This window comes from Triticum aestivum, chromosome 2A, assembly GCF_018294505.1.
Source record: "Triticum aestivum cultivar Chinese Spring chromosome 2A, IWGSC CS RefSeq v2.1, whole genome shotgun sequence".
Classification (NCBI taxonomy): domain Eukaryota; kingdom Viridiplantae; phylum Streptophyta; class Magnoliopsida; order Poales; family Poaceae; genus Triticum; species Triticum aestivum.
In genome coordinates, this window is record NC_057797.1 from 53,767,488 (window position 1) to 53,794,634 (window position 27,147).

General features: G+C 48.5%; 2 protein-coding genes across 2 annotated transcripts; both read right to left on the reverse strand.

Annotated features, from left to right (window-relative positions):
• Positions 1-19,610: 19,610 nt before the first annotated feature.
• On the reverse strand, positions 19,611-22,464 carry LOC123184673 (uncharacterized). Its single transcript, XM_044596755.1, has 2 exons — positions 21,323-22,464; positions 19,611-21,250 (listed from the first exon to the last, which is right to left on the reverse strand). The coding sequence occupies exon 1, from the start codon at positions 22,451-22,453 to the stop codon at positions 21,323-21,325; it is 1,131 nt and encodes a 376-aa protein (XP_044452690.1). The 5' UTR covers positions 22,454-22,464; the 3' UTR covers positions 19,611-21,250.
• Positions 22,465-24,021: 1,557 nt separating this feature from the next.
• Positions 24,022-25,914, reverse strand: LOC123184674 (uncharacterized). The gene is made up of 2 exons (XM_044596756.1): positions 24,976-25,914; positions 24,022-24,863 (listed from the first exon to the last, which is right to left on the reverse strand). The coding sequence occupies exons 1-2, from the start codon at positions 25,893-25,895 to the stop codon at positions 24,155-24,157; spliced, it is 1,629 nt and encodes a 542-aa protein (XP_044452691.1). The 5' UTR covers positions 25,896-25,914; the 3' UTR covers positions 24,022-24,154.
• Between the last annotated feature and the right edge of the window lie 1,233 nt (positions 25,915-27,147).

Here is a 27,147-nt window from a genome sequence, read left to right on the forward strand (position 1 = left end):
TCTCTAAGTGAGAGAACTTAGGCGAGTGCTGGACTGCAGCTAAGCCCTCGAGTGGGAGGTTTGCTCTCCACTCGGTAGGATTTTTTAAACTTAGGCAAGTGCCGGACTGTAGCTAAGTCTCTAAGTGAGAGAACTTAGGCGAGTGCTGGACTGTAGCTAAGCCCCCGAGTGGGAGGATCGCTCTCCACTCGGTAGGATTTTTTCAAACTTAGGCGAGTGCTGGACTGCAGCTAAGCCCCCGAGTGGGAGGTTTGCTCTCCACTCGGTAGGATTTTTTCGAACTTAGGCGAGTGCTGGACTGCAGCTAAGCCCCCGAGTGGGAGGTTTGCTCTCCACTCGGTAGGATTTTAAACACTTAGGCAAGCACTGGGCTGCAGCTAAGCCCCCGAGTGGGAGTCTGGCTCTCCACTCGGTAGGATTTTTCAAACTTAGGCGAAACGGATTCGCAGCTAAGTCACTCACTGAGGGATTTTGCACGCAAACAAAAGTGACAGCAATTATTGGAACACTCTTGTCTTTGATAAAAATGAACTGCGGGAATTTTTTTTTCTTATTACATCCTGTCCAAGGGAGAACTCAAGTGTAAAAGGGGCGGAGTAGTTCCGCATTCCAAGCTCATGGCTTGTCGATCTGGTGATCAACATTGTAGAGGTGATACACTCCATTGTGGAGGACTCTGGTGATGATGAAGGGGCCTTCCCAAGTAGGAGCAAGCTTGTGTGGTTTCTGCTGATCCACTCGGAGGACCAAATCCCCTTCTTGGAAGGCTCGACTCTTGACATTCCTGGCGTGGAATCAACGCAAGTCTTGCTGATAAATGGTCGATCTGATCATGGCCATCTCTCTTTCTTCTTCTAGGAGGTCGACTGCGTCTTGCCGGGCTTGTTCTGCTTCATCTTCGATATAAAGTTCGACTCGGGGTGCGTTGTGAAGAAGATCACTTGGCAGAACTGCTTCGGCTCCATAAACCAGAAAGAATCAAGTTCTTCCAGTCGACCGGTTCGGGGTGGTCCTCAATCCCCATAGAACTGACGGAAGCTCATCGACCCAAGCACTTGCCGCGTGCTTGAGATCACGCATTAGTCGAGGCTTTAGTCCTTTGAGAATCAGACCATTTGCTCTTTCAGCTTGTCCATTCGACTGGGGATGGGCGACCGATGCGTAGTCGACTCGAGTGCCTTGAGAGGCGCAAAAAGCTCTGAACTTGTCCGAATCAAAGTTTGACCCATTGTCAGTGATGATGCTATGCGGGACTCCATATCTGAATGTTAGCCCTCTGACGAAACTGATAGCAGTGCAAGCATCAGGATTCTTGATAGGCTTAGCTTCAATCCATTTGGTAAACTTGTCGACTGCCACAAGCACATGCGTGAATCCGCTCCTGCCTATTCTCAGTGGACCGACCATGTCCAGTCCCCAGACAGCAAAGGGCCAGACGAGTGGAATGGTCTTCAGGGCTGATGCAGGCTTGTGTGACATGTTGGAGTAGAACTGGCAACCTCCACACTTGTCGACTATCTCTTTTGCCATCTCATTTGCTCTTGGCCAGTAAAATCCTGCTCGGTATGCTTTAGCCACAATGGTCCGAGAGGACGCATGGTGACCACAGGTCCCCGAGTGGATATCATTAAGGATCATCTGACCCTCTTCTGGTGTTATGCATTTCTGACCGATTCCAGTCGCGCTTTCCCTATACAACTGTCCCTTTATGACTGTGAAGGCCTTGGATCGGCGGACGATCTGTCGAGCCTCTTCCTCGTCCTCCGGGAGTTCTTTACTCAAGATATACGTGATTTATGGTACCGTCCAGTCAGGAGTGATAGCCAAGACCTCCATGACTAGGTCGACCACAGCAGGAATTTCGACTTCAATCGGGTCTGTGGCACTTTTCGGTTGCGGGGCTTCTTCTGCGAAGGGATCCTCCTGGACTGACGGCGAGCGGATGTGCTCCAAAAACACATTGCTGGGAATGGCTTCTCTCTTGGAGCCTATCTTTGCCAGATCATCTGCTGCTTGATTTTTCAGTCGGGGGATGTGATGAAGCTCTAACCCCTCGAATTTCTTTTCTAACTTTCTTACTGCGTTGCAATAGCCAGTCATAGCTGGGCTTCTGACGTCCCACTCCTTCATCACCTGATTAACCACCAAATCTGAGTCGCCGTAGACCATGAGGCGTCGGACGCCGAGTGAAATGGCCATGCGCAACCTGTCGGGGATATACCCCGTGGTATAAACCGCCGGATGTATGACCCGGCTAGAGTTTGGCGATTCACTGGCAACCCACTTGGACATGGCGGTTTACGGTTAATCGGTAATCCGGCAGGCGGGTCAGAGGAGCGACAAGACCCGGTGGCCCAACGGGCGGTTTATGGAAGGCCGGATCATGCTATGGTGGGCCGGTTTAAGAGAAAAAGCATGAGGAATATTTACTTTACAAGGAAGACCGGGACTTGTATCCGGTTTGTATTAGAAGGGAGACTAGTCCTAATCCTAATAGGACTCCACATGTAACCTGCCCCTTCAACATATATAAGGAGGGGCAGGGCTCCCCAAAGAGGGACAAGCTACAAGCAAGAAACAATCTCTAGGGCTAGACAGAACTAGAGGAGAGCCGGTTTACGGTGACTCCCTCGTGATGATAATGAGACCTAGCCTCAAACAGCATGTAGGGTTTTTACCGGATGATGTTTCCCGGGGCCCGAAGCTGTCTAAATCCTCGTCTTGCGTGTTGCGTCTCTCGTCCCGATCAACCCCTCTCAAGCTACCACATAGATGCGTTGGCCTCGCGACTAAGTCCTGACTCTAAGGACATCTGACGTGACAATTCCACGACAGTTGGCGCCCACCGTGGGGCCTGCGCACGATGGTGTTGAGTTCTTGAAGGGATCTTTCTCAGGGATCGAGAAATTCATAAGTTTGCGGGTGAAGCAAGAGCCGGCAGGGACGGATTGCACCAGATAATCCGGCGAGGGACAGCGCAGATGTCTTGAGCCGCCACATGTCGCTTGAGATCGAGAAGGATCGCGTGAAATTGTCGCACGCGTCGGTGATCCGACGAATCCGACTCTACTGTTGTGCCTCCACGCGTGACCGGTCAATAGGTCCTGGTTGATATTCAATTAGGACATCTGATGCAAAAGCCGAGTCGGCAAGTGGACAAGACGAGTCCAATTATGTCGCTGTGCAAAATCGGTCCACCACCCGGACTTGTTTCTGCCAAAGCCCGTTGCTCCTCCGTGAGCCGCCCGTCACTCCGGCTGGCTCGGCATGCCCGAGCCTCTCTCTGTCAAATCACTATGCTGCCGCACTGCCACAACCTGCCGGCCCAGCGCTGACCGGTTCAGACATCCGCTGCTATTAGTCGCGGCCGTGGAGTCGCCACCTTAAGTCGATCCCGTGACTCTCCTCTACCGGCTGTTGCCGCGCCATATCTGCCAGAACTTTCAATCCGGCTCTACCACAAGCCATGCACATACCCTGCACTGCCATGGAAGACGCTGACTCCGGTCACTGCAGGCACGGACGCCGCGAGGCGGAAGGACTGGACGCACTATCGCTGCAGCCCTGTCAACAAGTGAAGCCGTTTTCGTCAAGTTGTTGTTGCTGCTCCCGGGGAGATCAAGCGTGTTTGCTGATACTACTAATCATGGATCACAAGCATCAAGTCCCGATGGGAGTCCTAGCCTGTGTGTGCTTGTCCGCATGGCCTACTGTTGAAAGTAAACAGTGCGACAGGATCATATAACAAAATAAAAGAAAAAGGAGATTAAGTCCCAGATGATCGACCGGCCGTTGATATTTTATATCGTCAAAAGACAAAGCTATACTACACGTGATACTCCACATGGAGTAGTTACTATGTGGTTCGGTTTCCTGGGGATGATTTCCTGACATCTCTGCTGATCTCCACGTTGAGCCGTTCCATGTGAATCCGCTGCTAAGTTGCTCCGTCAAACCTCCTCCATCTTGCACTGCATCGGGACCTCCATCTCCGCTGACGGGTCTTGGTACTACGGCTGTGTGGCCGCAGCCTCTGCCGAGTCACTACGGGCTGGAGGAAAATACGTACAACCCCACATCGACTTGCCGGCTTGCCACCTCCGCCTGGGGGCACCTGCTTGGTGGGAGGACATGCGGATTAGTCCTGCGCTATTAAGAAGAACAGAGGTTATCTACGGACATTGCTTAGGATCATCTGTCGTACCAATGCACCAGGTGACATCCATCCAGATTTGTTTTATTAGCGCATATCGTTTTTTGTCAAAAAACAATCACTTCGTTCTGTAATATTTTTTATGCAGGACGACTATTAAAAGAAAAAGGGTGGTGTCATACTGCGGATGCACGTTCAGCGGTGCCACATGGCTTCATGGGCACGCGTGTCGTGGTCCAGTTTACATCAGACGCGCCAGCTGACTCGCCCGTCCACACCGGCTTACGACGCCACGGCCGGTTCACCCATGATTAATTTTAGCTTCACCACGGTGATCATCAACTCCGTGATGGATAACTACTGGCCTGACGCATCAAGTGATATCCATCCAAGTTTGTTTTTATTATCACATGTTGTTTTTGTCAAAGAACAAGTTTATCTTTGCCTTGGTCTGCAATATTGTTTATGCAGGGCAAATTATTTACGATAAAAAATGATATCATACCGCGGAGGTGGAGACACGCCAACATCTGTTGGCGCAGGTGGTCGTCGTTACTCAACGGACTCCTGCACCGGCTTACAACGCCATGGCCGTCTCTTGCGACCGCGCCGGTTTACAATGCACTGGCCGTTCTTTATGACCACACCGGTTTACAACAAGGAGGACAACTTGCTCATCCGCATCGGTTTACAACACCGTGGCCGGTTCATCTGTCCAAGCCACCTCTAATATTGTGGATGTCTCTACCGTCCATTTATTGCGGCCTGGTCCACATCAACATACCAGGCTGCACCTGTCTGCATGAGCAAGTCACAGCTGGGGTAGCCCGGTTTTCTTTCAAAATGGAGGCAAATTGTCATATACTATCAATCGCCGTCTACACCGGATGGTTCAATGGGCAGGCGCACAAGTCGCCGCCACTATAGTTTGGTTACCTTCAAATCGCTAGATGGAAGGAGCCATTGGCCGAGTTGCTGACATGGCTCATACGGGATCATTTATAACCCGCCGCAGTCATCACAACCTTCTGTGGATTCACATCGTGCTATCAACACCAATGTTATACAAGTTATGCCGGTTTATATCACGGTCGAACATGGAGAATCTCAAGCCAACTCCTCGAGTCACCTTTGAGACTTGGGGGCTACGATGACATAACTCAGCAAATCTTGCCAGTTTCAGCAAAGTTAAAAACCCAGGACGATGGAGGGAAAGATAACCCGGTCCCGGAGGCTACTGTTATGAAAATTTAAAAGCTGTCGGAAAATTTCTGTCTTAGAAAGTATATAACAGTTACAAAATCCCGGCTCAGTGAAGAAGTTCCGGATCATCAGAAAGGATTCCGGTTTAAAATCCGGCTCAAGGGAAGTCAGTCTCACTGAAGCTCTCAAGTATCCAGTTTACAATCCGGTTCAAGGGAAATATATTCTCCCACAAAGTTCTCAAACTCTCAAATCCGGTTTAAAAATGTCCGGTTCAAAAAGGAATTAACTTCTCGCAAGTTCGAGTTGAAAGGCCATCAGAAAATTTCCGGCTGAAAATGAAGATTCCGGTTTACAATCCGGTTCAAGGGAAAGATGTCTCCCACAAATCCTTGAAGCTCTCAATATCCGGTTCAAAATCCCGATTCAAGAAGGATTTATTTCTTGCAAAAAGTTAAAGGGTGCCAAAGAAGACTTGCTGCCATGATGCGCGGTCCAAACATGGGTATCATGCCTTATTGGCTTATCATATTATTGGTCACTTGGGGGCTTGGTCGTATCCGAACCATAGCCACGCCTCTTGATCGGCCTAGTGCCATAACATCACTGGGGGCCTTGGTCGTGTCCGAACCAACGCGACACCTTTTGATAGGCGACAGCCACCAGATCACTTGGGGACATGGTCAAGTCTGAACCAGTCACGCCTCTTGGTCGGCCTAAGGCCACAAAATCACTTGGGGGCTTGGTCGAACCCGAACCATTGCCACGCCTCTTGATCTGGCATATATGCCACGAATCATTTGGGGACCTGGCTGACTTGAACCATAGCTACACCTTATTGGGAGCTTGGTCGTGTCTGACCATGGTAACACCATCTGATCGGCTTAGTAAAGCCTCTTTTTGCAAATGGTTTTATCATTGCCTTTGCTTCCATATTTTTTCATAACTGTTATTTGATTTTTGTTGCGTTTTTTAAACCGACAACATTTTAATCCGGTTCAACTGTCAATTACAAATTGACGGAACACGGTCAAATCTTAATCCGGAGGCCATCCGCCCGGTTTGATTTTCTGTTACCATCCTATTATGGAGTAAACCGGTGTTTATCAACCCGGCTTGACTTTCAATTACAAGTTGTCAATACAGGATCAAGTTATAATCCGGAGACTATCAGCCCGGTCTGGTTTGACTACGAGTCGCCAGTATTATATATGGTTAAACCGGTGTTTATCACAACCCGGTACGGTTTATCATCAACCGGCACAGTATGAAAGGAGTTATCATTACTCAAGATTGGGGTTATCACTCTTACTACAAAAAATTGGTAAACCAATGATGTGATTCAATATCACAGGTATGATATATTTCATTGATTATTCTTAAGTGCAGCCTTGGTTATAAACCTGGGTTATATGTTGGGCATTATGACCCGTCCGGCGGTAAACCGCCAGGACACTTTAAACTTGTTGTATGCAGAGACAGGTTGAATAAAGCATGATGATAAATTATTCGGTGTTTATTAAACCGGCCTGGCTTTAAGACGATAAGTTGCCAGTATATGATGGGAAATTATCCGGAGTTTATTAAACCGGCCTGGCTTTGGACTATACGTCGCCAGTATATATTTGGATTGCGCCATTGGAATCATGCGCTTATAAATGATTGGGTTATATTATTCAAATAGCCAAATTTGGCTGAATTTTCATTATGATATTGGATGAATTTTTCATACCGGATTATATTATCTTGAATAGCCAACATGGCTGGATTTTTATATTATTAGTAACCGGTATTATTGAGTTTTCAAAGTCGTTTTAGCGCAACAGTTATTATTTTATCAAAGGATATGATTTATTCTACAATGGAAGGAATAGTCCCGAGTCGCTGCAGGCTCACGACCCGGCACTTGGGGGCTACATTATTCAAATTGAGATTACATGCAAGTCTCATGTCGTTGCAAGCATGCACCATGACACTTGGGGGCTAATGCAAAGTAATTTTCTGCTCATATTATTGAAGAACCGATTCATCACATTATAATGAGTCGGCCCTTGGGGGCTACCAATTGCTCCTGTCAACAGTTGAAGGTACAAAGCTTTTTATTCATTATATTGAAGAGTCCACTGCTCAGTTGGTAAAGCACAAGGCTCTTAACCTTGTGGACGTGGATTCAAGTCCCATGATGAGGGTTACATCATATGATGTTATTTTCATTGAAGTATATATTAAAGTCCCAGCTCAATATTATCTTACTGAGTCGGCCCTTGGGGGCTACACATCATTGCTCAAATCTACATGATTATACCTACAAAGTCCCTGCTCATTATTGCATAATGACCCGGCTCTTGGGGGCTACAGGTATTATATTATTATCGAAGAGCTATTTTCAAATTCTCTGTTTTGAGCAAACTGGATTAACCCGGCGTCACCAATCATTATGACCCTGTGTCTGTAACCCGGCGTCATCAATAATCATGAACCGGCATTAGCAACAATCATGAACCGGTGTTGGCAACAATCATGACCCGGAATTATCAGTTTTTATAACCAGACAATGGTGGTAATCATAAACCGGCAAGTTTTACATCTTCAAGCCGGCTGGATATCAGTTGAATATTTCAGAGACTAATATTTTTGTCGAGTCAAAGCATTGAAGGCCGATTCAAATGGATTCTTTATTTACAAATATCTTCTGCAAGCAAATTGATTATGAAGATGGTTATTAACTTGGAAGGAAGAAATGACAAGGATTTAAGGATGATCAAGTGCCGGCTTACAAGTATATTTAAACCGGAGCACAACCCGACAAATTTGTTCTTGTTGCAGATCAGTTTAACATGGATGAATCCAAATTAAACTGGGGGCTAATGTCGGGGATATACCCCGCGGTATAAACCGCCGGATGTATGACCCGGCTAGAGTTTGGCGATTCACTGCAACCCACTTGGACATGACGGTTTACGGTTCATCGGTAATCCGGCAGGCGGGTCAGAGGAGCGACAAGACCCGGTGGCCCAACGGGCGGTTTATGGAAGGCCGGATCATGCTATGGTGGGCCGGTTTAAGAGAAAAGGCATGAGGAATATTTACTTTACAAGGAAGACCCGGACTTGTATCCGGTTTGTATTAGAAGGGAGACTAGTCCTAATCCTAATAGGACTCCACATGTAACCCGCCCCTTCAACATATATAAGGAGGGGCAGGGCTCCCCAAAGAGGGACAAGCTACAAGCAAGAAACAATCTCTAGGGCTAGACAGAACTAGAGGAGAGCCGGTTTACAGTGACTCCCTCGTGATGATAATGAGACCTAGCCTCAAACAGCATGTAGGGTTTTTACCGGATGATGTTTCCCGGGGCCCGAAGCTGTCTAAATCCTCGTCTTGCGTGTTGCATCTCTCGTCTCGATCAACCCCTCTCAAGCTACCACATAGATGCGTTGGCCTCGCGACTAAGTCCTGACTCTAAGGACATCCGACGTGACAATTCCATGACACAACCCGTACAAGAGTGCTTCATATTCTGCTTCAGTGTTGGAGGAATCCAAGTGAATCTGGAGAACGTATCTGAGCTTATCTCCTCGGGGGGAGACCAATACTACCCCAGCACCGGAACTGTTCAGCATCTTAGATCCATCGAAGAACATGGTCCAGTGCTCCGAGTGAACTTGAGTCGGGAGTTGCTGTTCAATCCACTCGGCGACGAAATCTGCAATTGCTTGGGACTTGATAGCCTTCTTTGCTTCAAACTTGATATCTAGGGGGAGGAGTTCAATCGCCCACTTAGCCACTCGACCAGTTGCATCTCTGTTGTGCAAGATCTCTGACAGCGGAGCGTCGCTGACGACTATAATGGAATGGTCAGAGAAGTAGTGTGCAACCTTCTTCATGGTCATGTAGATCCCATATACAAGCTTCTGGTAATGGGGATATCTTTGCTTCGAAGGGGTCAAAACTTCAGACACATAATATACTGGACGCTGAACTCCGAAGGCCTTTCCTTCTTCTTCCCGCTCGACCGTGAGTACTGTACTGACAACTTGTCCCGTGGCCGCAATGTACAGCAGCAGAGGCTCTTTACTGATTGGGGCAGCAAGCACCGGCTGGGTGGAGAGCAGAGTTTTGAGCTCTGCAAACGCTGCGTCAGCTTTTGGAGTCCACTCGAACTTGTCAGACTTCTTCATCAGTCGGTAAAGAGGCAACGCCTTTTCACCGAGACGATAAATGAATCGACTTAGAGCGGCCAAGCAACCTGTAAGTTTCTGGACATCGTGTACACGCACAGGGCGCTTCATCCGGAGTATGGTGCCAATTTTCTCGGGATTGGCGTCGATTCCTCGTTCGGAAATGAGAAAACCGAGTAACTTTCCACCTGGAACTCCGAATGTGCACTTTGATGGATTGAGCTTGATATCGTATCCCCTGAGGTTAGCAAAGGTTTCGGCAAGGTCAGTCAGTAGGTCGGAACCTTTCCGTGACTTAACCACAATATCATCCATGTATGCTTCTACGTTCCGACTGATCTGAGTGAGTAAACACTTCTGAATCATCCTCATGAACATGGCTCCAGCATTCTTGAGGCCGAAGGGCATGGTGACATAACAGAAGCACCCAAATGGGGTGATGAAAGCCGTTTTGATCTCGTCGGGTCCATACAGACGGATTTGATGGTACCCTGAATAAGCATCTAGAAAAGACAAACGCTCACACCCCGCGGTCGAGTCCACTACCTGGTCGATGCGGGGGAGGGGGAAATGATCTTTCGGGCAGGCCCAATTGATGTGTTTAAAGTCAATGCACATGCGAAGTGACTTGTCCTTTTTGGGGACCATGACAACATTGGCGAGCCACTCGGAGTGGTAAATCTCTCGGATGAACTCCGCTGCTAAGAGCCGAGCCACCTCCTCGCCAATAGCTTTCCTTTTCTGGACGGCGGACCGTCGAAGATGTTCTTTCACAGGCTTGAACTTCGGGTCGACTCGTAGACGGTGCTCAGCCAGCCCCCTGGGAACTCCAGGCATGTCAGAAGGCTTCCATGCGAAGACGTACCAGTTCTCACGGAGGAACTGGATGAGCGCTTCTTCCTATTTGGAGTCGAGCGTTGTCGAGATGTGAGTCGGAGCAGCGTCGGGGTCGGTCGGGTGAATGTGAGCTAGCTTAGTTTCACCGGACGACTGAAAAGCAGATTCTGAAGCAGGCTTCTTGGCTCGTAACAATTCACTCGGATCAGCAGTCTTCTGGTACTCTTGTAGCTCAACAACTGCCATCTGAGCATCAGCAATCTTTGATCCTTTCTGAAAACACTCTTCTGCTTTCTTCCGATTGCCGGTAACGGTGATCACACCTTTGGGGCCGGGCATCTTCAACTTGAGATACACGTAGCATGGTCGAGCCATGAAGCGTGCATAAGCTGGCCGGCCCAGAATAGCATGATAAGCACTTTGGAAGTCCACAACCTCAAATGTTAACTTTTCCTTGCGGTAATTCTTCGAATCACCAAAAACCACATCAAGAGCGATCTGGCCGAGTGATTCGGCTTTCTTTCCAGGGATGACTCCGTGGAAGCTCATGTTACTGGTACTGAGCCTGGACATCGGAATGCCCATTCCTTTCAATGTTTCAGCATACAATATGTTCAGGCCACTGCCACCATCCATCAGGACTTTGGTCAGTCGAGTGCCTTCGACAACTGGGTCGACCACCAAAGCTTGCCTCCCAGGGGTGGCAATGTGCGTAGGGTGATCAGACTGGTCGAATGTGATGGCAGTCTGAGACCACTTCAGATAACTGGGTGTTGCCGGAGCAACCATATTCACCTCACGATTAATGACTTTTAGTCGACTTTTGCTTTCGACATCAGCAAAAATCATCAGGGTGGAATTGATTTGGGGGTATCCATCGTTACTATCTTCCTTGTCCTCAACTCTGTCCGACTCTTTTTCCTTATCTTTGGACTGTTTGCCCTGAAACTGCTGGATCAGGAGCCGACACTGTCGAGTGGTATGCTTTGGGTAAATAAAATTACCCTCCTCATCTTTCTTGGTGTGGATGTGACATGGCAGATCCAAAACATCATTTCCATCTTGATCCTTGACTTTCTTGGGCTTCCATGGGCCTTTGGGTTTTCCCTTGAAATTTCCCTGGGTTGCGGCCAGGGCCTCCCCAGGGGCGGCTGGCTCGGCCTTCCGCTTCTCCTTCCGACTGGAATTACCTCCGGTTTCCTGGGCGACTGCTTTCTGCTTGCCACTCCGGAGTCATCTTCATCTTCTCCATTAGCGTATTTGGTGGCAATTTCCATCATCCGATTCAGGGACATTTCTCCGGTCCGACCGAACTTCAGGTTCAACTCTCTGTTCTTGACGCCTTCTTTAAAGGCATAAACTGCTTGGTGATCCGGTACGTTCTCAACTGTGTGATGCAAAGTGATCCAGTTCTGGATGTAATCCCTCAGAGTTTCACTCGACTTCTGCATGCAAGACCGCAATTCCGTAAGGCCTGCGGGTCGCTTGCATGTTCCCTCAAAGGTTGTGACAAACACTCGAGAGAGATCCTCCCAAGTGTAGATGCTGCTGGGTGCTAACTGATTCAGCCACGCTCTGGCCGAGCCCTCTAACAGGAGAGGCAAATGCTTCATAGCCACCTCATTATTGCCACCGCCGATCTGTACAGCCACTCGGTAATCTTCGAGCCAAGTGTCAGGCTTAGACTCACCGGTGAACTTGCTGACTCCAGTCGCCAACCGAAAGTTGGGAGGAATCACCGCGGCCCTGATGGCTCGACTGAAACACTCTGGCCCTGAAACACGTATTCTGCTGCTGGCGGGCGCATCTCTATTCTGGCCTTCCCGATGAGCCCTGTTCCTGTCGACCAAGCCTTGAACAAGGACAGATCTCGCGTCAAAGCCTGGGTCCCTGGGGTCAACGGGAATCCTCTGCCCAACGCTATGAGGGCGCCTGTCATCTCGATGTCGAGGCGCATACGACCCACTCCTCGGGGGAGGGGTTGGCACTCGACGTCGATCATCACAATCGGATCGGTGATCATACCGCTCATTCCTTCTGTACTAATCATGCCGGTCGCCATGTCCCTCACGCCTCGGGGGCGACCGCGGGCTGTGAGCCGACTGGACTGTATCTGTTGCAACGGATCGACTGTGGATCCTATTCCACGACTGAGAAACAGCGGAATTCTAGTTTCCCGCCGCCCGGAGCAACGCTCTGATCTGTAACAAGCCCCTGCCAGCCTCCGACTGGGAGGGCTGAATCGATTCTGCTATACGAGCCGCGGCGGCCAAATTTTGAACTGGGGTTCGGTATACCTGCGTCGGCGGGAAGAGCTGGCGTCGACTAGACTCGGGAGCTCGCTGACGCGCTTGCTCGTCGAGTGCTCCCTGGAGATTTTCCAGTCGAGTGCGCTCGGCCAAATTAGCCAAGCGCGCGTCCTCCAAGGCCCGGGCCTCGGGGGACTCTCCGACAATAGGAGTGCGGAGTGCGTCCGTGTTCCGGCGGCGAAGCTCCTCTCGCTGTAATGACATGAGAGGTTCGGGGAGATACTCATCGTGGGGACGCGACGGGTCGCCCCCACCCGCGCTCCATCAGTGCGAGGGAAACCGGGAGTACTGTGCGTTCCATCGACCGCCAGGATCTCAGCCGCTGGGTCGCTGCTGTCGCACTCGGATGCGGTCTCCGCAGAGCCAGTCGACAGGTCGAACAGGCCGCAGAGGGATTCGTCGGGCTCGTTTGCCGCGACTTGCGGGGCGGCCGACTGGCGAGCCACGGCATGCCTCACCCACCTCTGAAGTCTCGACCGACCGGAGCGCTTGCGCCGGTGGGAGACAGAGTGGGGAGACGATACGGGGGCCGACCGATACTGGGTCGACGGCTGCCGCAGGAGGACGCCACGAATGCATGCGCGGAAATGCGTCGCACCACGAACGGGGAGCGCGTCGATGTCGAGTGGCGCCTCCTGAAGCCAGGTGGAGTCGTCGGTGATGAACGTGAGCGCGCCAAGGCGGATCTCGCGGCCCTCCACCAAAACTCCGCACGAAACCATGATCAAAGGGATCGGAAAAATCGCAACTTCTCCAATCAGGCGCTAAGATTCCCGCCCCACGGTGGGCGCCAACTGTCGTGGTTCTAACTCTGACAGTGATGTAGGGGGGTATGTATGGAGAGGCTAGATCTCAGCTATTGGGAAGTTGTAAACACACCAAGATGTACGAGTTCAGGCCCTTCACGGAGGAAGTAACAGCCCTACGTCTCGGTGCCCGGAGGCGGTCGACTGGATTACTGGTGTGTGAATAACAGGGGTGCGAACCCTCCATCCTGAGGAGGGGGGTGGCTTATATAGAGTTCGCCGGCCCCCTCCTGCCCTCAGTAATGCAGGGTTTTCAGGTACATTTAAGGTCGGGCGTTACTGGTAACGCCCCTAATAAAGTGCTATAATGACCATAAAGACTACTTAACAGCTGGCCGTTTGCCTGCGGAGTAACTATAGGTCTCCTGGCGGTCGAGTGGTTGGCTTCATGGTCGAGTGATAGCTTTCTGGTCGAGTGTCTTGAATCCGTCGAGTGGGATACCTTCAAGTCGATTGAAAGGTGACTTCTCCTAGGGATGTCCTAGGGTAGGGCTCCTTGGACAGGTTCATGCCCCTACCCTAGGTACATGGCTTCATCACCCCCGACACGAAAAAAACATTGCATGTCGATGAGCATCTGTGGTGCACGAAGAAGCAACGGCGGCGATGCTTCAGACTTTGGCACACCTCCAGGTACACTCGGATCAAACCTGAAAATGCTAAATTGCTAACATAAAACTGAGCACACCTCCAGATCACATCGACTCAATCAAATAAATATACTACCCAAATAAAGCTTGTATTGTAGATGTAGTCATACATAAAGCAAAACTATTTAGAGTTGCGTCTTCTATGAACATCATTAGCCTAAACGGGGAAAACAACAACTCAGGGTACCTAAAGTAGCCTACCTTGATGAACATAATAACCTGAGGTGGTGAGACATCTCGATCATGGCTAGAGTCCACGCTATGAGTACATCGTCAAGTGGATGGAGATGGTGTTAAGGTTGGCGCATCCGCGCGTGGAGTGGACCGGCGGTGGTTGCTTCCAGGCAGTGGACGCCATGCGAGTAGTGGGGCATGGCGGAGGCGGATTACACGCAGTCCAGTTCCCTTGAGGGATGTGGTAGCGGCTTGTCCAAATCGAGCGGATCCAGTCGGTGAGGCAGCTTGCGGCGACAGAGTGAGGGAGGCGGAGGACGCGGTGAAGGGCGACGGGGGCTCCTGCTCCCTCGGCGGCGCGGCGCGCGGCACGACAGGATGCCGAGGTCACGGCGGCTCCTGCTCCCTCGTCACGCGGCGGCGCGGCATGCTGCGGGCAGCACGAGGCCGGGGTGCGGCGGCTCCTGCACCCTGGGTGGCATGGCGGCGGCAGGGGGGACCGCGGGGATGAGTAATTTTCTTTTTGAATTTTATCTAAGGGTTCGTGGTTATAGGAGATGGTTGCGTGATTATGTGAGGGCTAGTGATTTCGTTTTTCGTGCCTCGCGTAATTATGGGGATGCCTGTGCAGAAGCGGGACGTGAACGGTGGTGGAGTACGGTCAGCCATCGAAAATTGCTAAGTGCACACTGTAGTGGTATTAGATTAATTATGACTGTTAGATTAAAAATTATGGGCCTAATTGTGTGGTGCTGATTGGTTTTGCGGTGTTGTGGGACTAATTATGGGATGCATTTAAGAAAATTCTTGTTTGATTATTTAATACTCCCTCCGTTCCCAAATATAAGTCTTTTTAGAGATTCCAACAAGTGACTGCATACGGAGCAAAATGACTGAATCTACACTTTAAAATATGTCTAGATACATCTATATGTTATGGTTCATTTGAAATGTCTAAAAAGACTTATATTTAGGAACGGAGGGAGTAGTAAGTAGAGATGTGGTTCCTTTAGCTTTTTGGTGTCAAGTCTTTCTGACTATTATAGCTGCACAATTCACAAAAATGGGTAGTTGTGTCCCTATAATTATATTTATTACTTATTTCCTCCGTCCGCGAATAAGTATACTTCTACCATTTGTTCTAAGCCAAAGTTTTATAATTTTGACTAACTTTTTTTAAAAGAATAGTAGCATATATGACATCAAATTGGTATAGTATGAAAATACATTTAAAAATGAATCTAGTGATACTAATTTATCGCCATAAATGTTGCTACTTTTTTTTATAAAGTTGGTTAAAGTTTTAAAAGTTTAACTTACGACAAAAGCTAGATGTACACTTATTCATAAACGGAGGGAGGGCAAGGCTTTTTGACAGGAGCACCGGAGGCGAGGGACGGCATGGCTGAACTGGAGGTTGTCCCAAGGTGAGGGTAGGACAGGGCAGAGGCATGCAACGGCGAGGGTTGCAACCGTAATCAGTGCTGAGTATCTCAACGTTGAATCAGTTCCTATAGCCTTCCTGATTGGGTCATTGCTAATTCTCATTCAGATGATAATTAGCAAATCCATTCAAATATACTATTTGTGTAAACTCGTATATGACATTTTAGAGATTTGGCACAAGTTTCTAAAACATGTTATATTAGTTTACAGAGGGAGTATAATAGAACACCGGCTAAACATAATACCTGAACTGAACATCACCCCATTGGTCCCTACAATGATAACCCAGTCATCGGTACATGGAGCAAAAGGACATCTCATAGCCCAGGGAGTACTAGGAGCAAGAAAGCACTTGTTGAATTTGCAATGGTCTCTTTTGTGTATACTTGTCATTATAAACTACTTTGGGGACTTAATTATTACATTTTTTTTGTATTTTATACTGAAATATACATCTACATCTACATCTTAATGTGGCCAGAAGATAAATGTTAGCATGTTGATTCATTTCTTGATGAAGTTGGTACCAAACATGCCTATTCTGAATTTTGTCTCCGTGCAGTGGCGAGTCCAGTAGAGAGGCTTCAACAGGCTCTAGCCTACCCTCAAAAATACATTTTTTTTATTATAGTACTACACTTCGTCCAACCCAGCAACCCAATCTCTCGATCTGAGGCTTCAGCAAACAACACCAACAGTACACAGGCAAGTAGCGGAAAACACATCGAGTAGGCACACATGAGTGCGAGATGAGGCACACTCACACATCGGGCATCGCTATACCAAATTTTGTCTGTTTAAATGGGCAATACCAATATAAAGTTCAATTTGATTTTCAAAAAATTCAGAACAATTACAGTAAATACTACGTACATGTTTTCAGTAGCAATCTGATTTTTTTAGCTTATTTGAAGAAAAGGTATTCAGAGATAGTGGTTGTATTTTGCTAAACAATTTCAGAATTTGGTTCAAATTTTCATATTAAAAAAACATCCAGCAAATACTACATGTTTCCAATAATAATCTAGGAAAGTCTGAGCTTGTTTCAATAAAGGGGAATGCGAGATAACAACTATTTGGCTAGACAGATTTAAATTTCCATTCGAAATTTGATATTTTCAGAAAATACCTGTAAACAATCCATATTTTTAGTAGTATTCTGGCAAAATATTAGTTTATTCAACAAAGGACTAGGAGATAATGTTTTTTCTCTTCAAAATGACGTTTCGTTTCTCGCCCTTAACTTTGAGCCCACCCTTCATTTTTTTTCCTGAATTATCGAAAAAGGGTTTCCCTCGCTTTGTATTCCAAAGCAACTAACACCGAGTACAGATAACGCTGTGGCGAGCAGCACAACACACCAAGAGAAGAAGAAGAAGAAACAATGCCAACCACGGCAGCTTGGCAAAACGCGGATGACCCGCCACCGCGGCGCCCACCGGAAACAAAACACCACAGACCGAGGCTTCGATCTGTCGCGTACCAAGCAGGACCTCCAAGAAGGGATGCGATGCCGACGACGCTGCTGCCCGGACGAGTCCTCGGGTTTCCCCGGGCATGCGGAGGGAGGTGTGGGGGGCGGGGTGGATACCACTGACACCCTCCAGGGAGGAATGGTGGCACCCGTAGGTGTCACCGCGTCGGGGCCGAAGCCGACAGGGATTTCTCCCGCATTCCAACCCCAACCGCCCAACCGAACGGAACCGACCGCCAAACCGTCGCCCAACACCATGCGCCAACGCAGTAGCGCCGCCACCCACGCCGCCTCACTACGAACACCACCACGAGGCCAAGAGGACCGGAGAGAAGCTCACCATGACGGGAGCAGCAACATCGACGCCGAGCGGGAGGGAACCATCTCCACCGCCGTCGTGCGGGAGGCCCGTGCCTCCGGCACTATCGTGGTAGCCGTCCGGACGCGGCAGCGGGGCATGCCGGGCCACCCCTGGCCCAGCCAGGCCCGAAGCAGGCCCGTTAAGCCCCGCCGGCCGCGATGCAGCAGGCCGGCATCGTCGCCGCCGGCACCCAGCCACGCGTCGCATCTCCCCCACCTCCCAGAAGCCACACCAGAGCCATCCCCACCGCCGGTCCGCCCAGGCCCAGATGGGGCCCGAAGGGCCCAGGTCTGGGCCGAGCGGACGACGCCAGATCCCGCCGCCCCGCCGCCAACGGTGACGCCACCGCTCAATTGCTCGCCTGCATGCGCCACGGAGCCCCGCCGCCCCGCCAGACCGCCGCCGCCTAGATGCACCCCCCGGAGCCGCTCCGCCCGCGCAGGAGAGCGACTGGGAGGGGAAGGGCCAGGAGGCCGCCGCCAGTGGCGACGGCAGGGCCAAGCCGGCCGCGGGCGCCGGCGCCGGCGGCGAGAAGGAAGAAGGGAGGGGGGAGCCTGGAGGGAGGAGGCGCGACGCGCGGCCGGTTGCCCGCGGGAGGGCGACGCGGGCACGAGAGAGAAGAAGGAATAATCGACGTGTGACCTTTTTTCCTGGATTCGCCATTGTCTCCGTGTGATGTTCATCTTTGTAGAACAGGGAATGCCAAGGTGTCTCTAGCTGATACGTAAGGTGTTTGACATGGCGCCTGGCGTGGTACAGGTGGTTCGATTAAAGGCAGGACTGGTAGTGCTCCTTTGGGTATTAAGTTCTGTTCTTAAAGTTTTTTTTTCCGCATGCAAACATCTCTGCTACTCCAGTAGTGTTCTTTTTTGCGGGGGAAATGGTTATATATTACTCCCTCCGTCATAAAATATAAAAACGTTTTTAACACTAGCTAGTGTAGTGTCAAAAACGTTCTCATATTCTGCGACGGAGGGAGTACTAATTAACCTGGATCTCAGTAATCCAATTCACACAAGTTTACAACCCTCTTAGTGTCCGATTACCTCACATCTATGGATCTACCCATCCGAGTCAAATGGTGGCTAACATGGTACTCTAATGGTGTTTAGGCTCATATTTATAATGAACAGGAAACGGTTTTTGATTTGTCATTCTTTTAGAAAAACTGTGTCTAAAACACTTATTTTATATGCGCTATATTATAGAATGGAGGGAGTACTAGAATGTACTTCTATGTGCACATGTATGGGTAAGGGCATTTCCAACCGACCCCCTATCCGGCGTTAGAGGAGTACAAAGTCGGTTTTACTCCTCTAATTCACACATAACCGATCCCCAATCCGCCGTAAGGGAGAAAAAGTTATACTCCGGCCCCAACCATTTCCCTAAATATACTTCATCAAAACGGTCCGGAGTAAAATTTCTGCTCTCTCTCTCATCTCCCCCTCTGCTCCAAGGACGGCCCCGATGGACACGTCGGGCGAGGAGGAAGGACGACTTTGATGGATGCGTCAGGCGACCTGCAGTGCGTGGGGCGGCTGGAGATCATCGCGCTACCTCCGCGTGGGCTCCTTCTGCACGCGGACGTTGAGGAACTGTGGGTGCCCGGCCACACCACCTGGTGCACACACAGTAACTCTTAGGTCTCTTAGATGGATGAAATTGGCAGGAAGGTTGTTTTTCCAAATTGACTTGTCATGTGCTCGTAGATAAAACTTTTTTTGTTTTGCCATTGCATGTTACCTCGTGTCCATAGCTGAAGCTCAATGATATGAGAATATGGCCTTTTTGTCCCAGTCCATAGTCAGATGAAGGTTTTTATGAAACTAATATTTATGAGGCAGTAAAGCCAAGGAGTGATAAATGGTGCATCAAGTTCTTGTTATCACTAAATCATTTACTCAAATTTCTTCTACATTGTTGTTATTGTTTGACAATTCTGAAGGAGAGATAACTGTGAAATAACTTTTGGAGAAATACAAACATTAGTATCATTAATATTATATGCCCTTGTTCAACGCACATGCAATTAACTAGTTATAATTAAATCAAACATTTGTTCGTATTCATGCCAAAATTCTGGAATAGAAACTGCAGAAACATCATTTCACTAAATCATCAAAACTTACACCAATATCATTTGGTTAAATCATCGCAAGGTATGACCAAGGGCAAAATCCTCTTTTCAACTGCCGCTTGATGGTCTGTACAGCTGTACCTGGTGCATATATGCAGGAGAGGGATTTTGAGTGTCATGTGTGTATACGGCCAATATCTGAAAAAGGCATATATAAAAGTAAGTCCAATTTTAAGCATCCGAAGATACCGGCATCCATAACTCTACTTTGTAGTTGTTTCAGGATAAAAATGTTTAGGCCCTATACAGTGCATCTTCCATAGGTGCTTATGTTATGGAGTTTCCAAGAACTCTTGGCTAGGATCTCGATCAACAAGGAAATAACATGCACTACTGGTCAGTTATCGTAAGTACGTCCAGGTCTGGCTAGAACCATATAGCGTTCATGGACTCCTTGGCATAAAAGGAAGGGTAGTAGCATTGCTCTTGGAATGAGTAGAACGCCTGCTTCCTGCCACCACCGTTGGTCTCGTTATAGTTTGGTAGGAACACCTTGTTACATAAATCTTCTTCGACGGGTGGCACAACAATTAAAGCATTCTTCCTATCCCAAAACATGGCCGCGCCCTCCAACCCTTCCAACTCTGACCAAACCATCCGAGACCGATCCAGCTTGAACATTTTGATGGACCCATCATCGCCATTATCTCTGACAATGGTGATCAGCTCCTGCTTCCACTCCACCAGATAGCTATAGTCCCATTCCCCAGAATGCACCTCATCGCTTCCACGTATTGGTTGATCCGGCTTTTCCATGAGGTTCCATTCCATTTCGTCCTTGTTCGGGTCCACGACTCCAAGCCTGCCATTGATGTCCAGAAAATAGAAGAGTCCGTCCAGGAAAAAGGGGTTGTGAGATGCCATGAAGAAGGGCACGTCATAATCGCCAATGCATTCTTTCTTCCAATTTTCATCTCCCATTCGCCATGTTCGTATGATGGTAACTTGGCCGCTTGGGTTAGTTCCTGCGGCGAGGACCACGAAGTCCGGAGAACCCGGCACTGAAGAAAACGACAATCCTTTGAGGACAGGGACTTTCAGAGGTGGAATACGATCACATGGCCGCCATCAGGATAATTCTTGAATGGATTCACTAGGAAGAGCATGTGGTCGCCGGCTCTCGACACGATGACCCAGCCGTTCTTTGTGAAATGTAGTAACTGTGATCCTTGAGATTCCAGACCTGAAACAGGGATGTTTACCCTGATGCTATACTTCTTCTCGCTCACCGGATCAAAGATCTCGAGAAGATCCTCCTTGTTCCTTCCTGCTGGTCGAGTTGCATGAGCAATGGAGAGACTTTTGCATGCTGGATCGGGATCTTAATGGAGTTCCACTGCTTGCACACAGCTTTCTGGTGTAGGAAATCGATGAATGAAATCTTGTGTGCTAGTAACTGCAACAAGTCGGTATGGAGGTCACACCAATGCCTCTCCTCTGGAGAGGCCGCGGTACTCATCGTCATGTCCTCTGTTTCTTGCTCTCCGCAGCAATGTTCAATTCTTGTATGCATCACCTGCCAAGGTATACATGTTAAACTAGCGTACTCAACCCAGTAAATTTATCAGTAATATAATCATGTACAGACTTATTTCACTGGAGACATTATCAGAAGTGTTGATAATTCGTGCTGCTTCCAGACCAAAGCTGCAAATAACATATACATATATAGAGAGAGAGACATTAAATCATCGCATTCATCAACAGCACACATACTAGTATTCCTACAGTAATACTTGTTCAAATCGAGCGAGTGGAATTGAACTGACCTAGTGGGAAGAGCCCAGAAAACTTGATCCTCACCGTCATCATTATCATCATCACATCCCTCGACAATGCTAAGACAAATGGTCATATCATCAAGCGAAACGGTATAGATACCAAATACACCGCAAACTTTGCGCAGCACATGGATGCAGTTGGGTTGGGTTCCCGCTTCAGTGGCCGACGGGACCGCAAAAGTAAACCTGCCTACAAAGAACGTTTTGTCCCCAATAGTTTCGACCGTCTCCCACGAATCATCTTCATCGTTCCATCGGAAAACCTTCACATCCACCACCTCTTCCGGGCACCCAAAGAGGCAGCAGCGCACCAAGAATAGCTCGCCATCAGGACACGGCACCGGGTAGCACTTGTACTCAGCGTGCACTGGGCACCGCGGCGGGGGCGTCATGTCCATCCTCTCGACCACCGGCGCCGGGCCGGACACGTCAAGGGCCACGAAGGATAGCATGGACGTCGCGTACACCTTCCCCTGGTGGCCACGGGTTATGGGGCCGTCGAACTGGTCGTTCACCTCAACGAGCTCCACGGGGAGACGGGACCACTCGGGGTCGCCGGGGCGGCAGTGGAGAAGGTACCTCTCCCTGACGAAGTCGAGCACGACCGTACAGTCAGGCGGCGTTTGCGCCGAGAGCGCGCAGCCGAACCATAGGTACAACTCTGGCGCGTCCACGGGGAGCGGCGGGAGAGCGATTACGCCGGGGGCCGACAGCAACGGAGTATCAGCAAAGCTCACGAGGAAGCACTCCTTGCTTTGCTCGTCGACCATGAGCGACCAGTCTCCGTCGAGGCCGAGGCATCGTTTCCCTTGCAGAAACGGCACGTCCGGCGTCTCGTGATCGTCCCAGCGGACGCATCCGTCGAACGGCGCGAAGAGGGCGGGTTTGCTTGTCCCGTTGAATTGTACCACCCACGGCGGCTGCTGCGTCTTGGCCATCGACTAGGTTTTTTTTCGATCTCAATCGATCTGAAATCTTCAGAGGGCTTCCATCTATATATCTCGATCTCAAGCGATATGCAGTCCGTGTCAGACAGACTCTCGCCAAACAGATCGTTGGGCCGGCCCAATGCCTACAGGGCGCAAACATTAGCAGCGTGTAGGGCAAGTAAACTATGCTAGTTTTTAGTACTCCTGTAAACTAATATAAGAGTGTTTAGATAACTAAAATAGTAATCTAAATGCTCTTATATTAGTTTACGGAGAGAGTACCTGTTAGCAGCATCCAAGACAACTAACCGACGTCAGCTTGTAAGACCCACATGCAAGTCAGTACTCAGTCGCTTAGACATCCAAGTAGCAACTTTCCTCCAAGCACCACACGCTGCTGTAGTGGGTGACTTCATGTACCAACCTTGCAATGCTCCTTTTGTACGAACGCCGCTACTTCTTTCACGTCTGCAGTGTTCTTTTTTTTCTTGGACGCTGTTGGTAGTTAGTAAAATTAGCGGCAACATCCTGTTTTCTGGGGCTGCTAGTAGTAAAATTTTATATAGGGTTTTTGCACTAGTGTTTCTTTCTTTACTCGCCCCATATAACATACCTTTATTATTTTATAAAATGATACCGTAGAACTATTGTTCTACAGTTTGCGGTTTAAAAAAATATTAATGCTCCCCGGTTGAGCTGAAGCTACGTCTAAGATATTTGTATTGTTATACTCCCTCCATCCCAAAATAAGTGACTCAACTTTATACTAATTTTAGTAAAAAGTTAGTACAATCTTGAGTCATTTATTTTGGGACGGAGAGAGTAAAAAAACTAGCATAATGAGGTCGTACCGAACAGGAAGATTAATATATTAATGATCTAAAGTTTTTAAAATTTTGGACCTCTAAAACTTTGGGGCTATGCCGTCCCACACCACACTCGCAGAGGAGCTCAGCAGAGGTGACTGCCACGGACAGCTGATCAAATGGACCTCCAAAATCAATCTGCGGTGGTGCGGAAGGACCACCCATGCATACAATATATGCTGAACGCAGTTGACATAAATACACCCCACAAAACAAAATTATCAAAAATGATCCGACGAAAGCTTGTTGTGTCGACACGTGTACCTTTCCCCATACAGCGTGACGGAAGCCACTTCCAACAATAAAAGGTGGTTGAAGCACCCTGCTGCGACGGGCATGAGGTCATTTGCGGTGCCACGTACACCAAGATTGTGGAAAGTACACGTGACGTGACGACAGCCCTCCAGCAGGGCAATTTTGGCAATTTTATTCAGAGAGGTGTATTTTCTGTCAATTTTGTTTGACGAAGGATTAGATAAGTAAAAAAATCGTGCGCATGTACTCTATGCTCTCCGTCCTCTCAGCCAAAACCATTATCCAAATCATACAAAAATTGAAAACCACCATTCACTAGTACGGAAGTGATCATAGAAGACACCCCATCAGAGTAAGATCTCTCAAGGTAGGACTCGCCATGATACAAAATATTGAAGATAAAAGAACATATAAATTTAACAATTAAGGCACCAGTAACCGAACAAAAACATACCACACACGGTGGTCTTTTTTTTATGTAGGAACCAATCCTTGTAAATCCATGTATAAACTAAAAATGACTAAGCAATCATGTGCTCACATACATTCCAACCAACAAGTTTGTCAACGTTTCAGATGAGCTTCTAAACTAAATGTTTCTAGCCAACTCTTCAAGCCAACACGGCGTGTAGGTAAAAGAATATCCGATGATGGGCGGTTGGTTAGAGAATCCATTGAACTGGGTATAGTTTGTTGGGCATATGTTGCCTATGCCTTCAACCTTGGAGGTACTCAAATGATAGGCCACTTCCTTCTCCCTGGATCCACTAGTCAGGAAGACGATCTCTCTATATGGGTGAAATCCGAGTATTATAATATCAGGATTGTAAACATAAGACACTTCATCTTCCATTTGAAAATCTTCGACAGGGTTAGTATCAATGAGTTTCCATGTATTTTTTCCTTTCTTGTTCTCCGCTAGGTAACACCCTTCAGTCTTTACTTCATCGTCATCGCTATCGGAGTTCCATTCAAAGTTATCTCCAACTGTACCTTTCTTTTTGTATCCTGGAAGATGGGAGCAAAATGAGTTGTAGTTAACATCTTTTAACACCCAAGGTCCATGGAATTGTCCGCGGTGATGTGATACAGCGTGCTCAAGGTCATTGTCATGCTTGAATACCCACTCGATTTGGCCAGATGATTCGCTAAGGACCCAAACCCGAAGACGATACTTATCAACAGCTGCAAAGTACACCCCTTGTTCTGACCTTTCTAGATAACGATTTGGATGTACGCTCAATCCCATGCCCATGGGTGGCTCAATTAGGCAGTACTTGTTGTTGGACAGGGACATTCTGCAAAACCAAAGCATTATTGTTTGAAATATGTGAACATAAAAACTTACCAAAGTAAAGAAATCCTTCCACCAAGGGAAGGCAGATGAAAAAGGATATATACACAACAAACCTTAAAACGAAATTAGCCTGGCGTTGCAGGTAAAGTGCTCCTCGCCAGTAGACCGCGCGTTCTCGCCATTCCACCGGCGAGTATGTTATGTTGGTCCTTGGAGCACCCTCTTCTCGAACAAAGGACTTCTCCTCCCATTGACCTGTCTTTGAAGAGAAGACACGGAAGATCCATGAAGATGACGAACCTGACGTCCACCTAGATTCCTTCACTAAGGGGTCAAAATACTCCATTTCTTTCCCATGACCGACGAAAAACGTACGGGGAATCACGAACACCTCGTAGTGTGGTGACACCATCGGATCAAAGACCAGGTACCTATTGAACGTAATCTGTCTGACGTGGCCAACCATCTGCAAGGGAAGCTTGGGCGCCGGCGGGCACAGGGGCAGATGATGGCAGCGTCGTGTAGCAGGGTTAACCACGTATCTATTACCGAGCAAGAGGAGGCCATTGCAGTGATCCACGATGCCATATCGGCAACCCTTACGGTAGCCGTGCTGGGGAATCTTGATGGACGTGTTGGCGTCCGGAAGGAAGTCGAGCCCGCCGCTGATGGCGAGGCCGCCCGTGGAGGAGGAGGAGGGACGGGCGAATAACTCCGGGAACGTGTGCGCGTCAAAGTGGAGGAAGATGCCATGGAACGAGAGCGGGAGCAGGTCCGCGCGCAGGAGGCGGCGGGCGTCGACGGTGGCGCGCCAGTCCCTGCAGACGCAGCGGGATGCCGCGAGCCAGCGCGGCGCGAGATGGCGCAAGACGTCTGCTAGCATGTCCTCCGGCAGGATGCGCGTCAGATCCTGCTGCGCAGCGGGCTCCTTGCCGTGGTCACCGGAAGCAGTCTCCACATCGGCCTCCTGCTCGGAGGAGCCCGTGGACGGCGCCCACGGTTTGGGCTCGAGCAGCTCACCGTCCATGGCCATCACCGTCGAGCTTTTAGCGTTCGATCCCTATTTATCGGGTGCAGGAGCGCCGTACACGTTTTAAGACTGGAGTCTACTAGGTCTGTCCACCCTGTTTCAGGGTTGCAATTCCTCCGGATCCGTTGTAAATACGATTTGTCGTTCCTTTTTCACATGGACTCATATAACTATGTCACATCTAAGTCTACTTCACCACATATTTTTTTATCTCAGCACTTATTTTCTTTCTTTGTTTCTTTAGGGTTGTACGTCTGGTCGACCGGCAGCCCACGTACGTAGACAAGCAATCTGGAACCGCCACAGAATCTGCGAGCGTGCATGGTCTGCTCGTCCCAGTCGCTAACAAACCTAAAAGAGCTACCCTAAAAAAAACCTAAAAGAGCTGCAATTATCACTGATTTAAGTTAGTTTAGTACAGTACCACTGTCGCGTCAGTCGCATGCTTAAGCGGCAGTGTATACTAGCAATATCAGTACACGTACGTGCTTCAAAAATTAATTAAATAGGTAGCATAATGCAGGGATTTGCAGGTAGGTTCACATTCGGCTGGTCAGATTGTAGCTTGCATGTTGACTAACTGACATTTGGTCATGTTTGGCATTCAGAACCAGCTGAACATTTTTGAAATATATATACACTGAACATTCTGTAAAATATGATGAGTATTTTTAGTTACACGGTGAACTTCTTTATATATGGTGAACATTTTTCAAAAATATGGCGAACATTTTTTCTCTAACATGGTGAACAATTTCTCAAACAAGGTGAACAATTTTTAAATGTGGGCTGCAAATATCTTCTAATATACGTTGAACAAAATTTTCAGCATTAATGAAATGCATTTTCTGTTCATTTTGGTAAACAATCACTTAGTCAAAATTTGATAGCAACATTGTATCTTCCTATTTTTTTCGTCAAGCATTTACCTTTTAGAATTCTTCTCAGGTCGACATTTTGTTCTACAAAAATAAACGTCCAAATATTCAACACATTACACATGCCTGCCAGCAACCTCTCCAAAAAAAAATATAGGCTGGCCAATTTGAGGCTAATAGGCATCAACAAGGAACTCTCCAAAAAAAATGACACTGCCACATCCGAGCCTTTTTGGGAAAATTCTGGCAGGATTCCTTTACCTGTGAAGAAAACCTACGAAAAAAGCAAAGAAATGCCCTAGTTGCGAGTCGATGCTGGACTTGCGCGAGTCGATATGGTGGACTTGCAACCAAGACAAAAAAATCAGGCTCAATTG

Coding starts and splice junctions, on each gene's coding strand:
- LOC123184673 (XM_044596755.1), bottom strand. CDS start 22,453: ATGGCCAAGACGCAGCAGCCGCCGTGGGTGGTACAATTCAACGGGACA.
- LOC123184674 (XM_044596756.1), bottom strand. CDS start 25,895: ATGGCCATGGACGGTGAGCTGCTCGAGCCCAAACCGTGGGCGCCGTCC. Junction 24,864..24,975: donor CAGGCTAATTTCGTTTTAAG/GTTTGTTGTGTA, acceptor TTGGTTTTGCAG/AATGTCCCTGTCCAACAACA.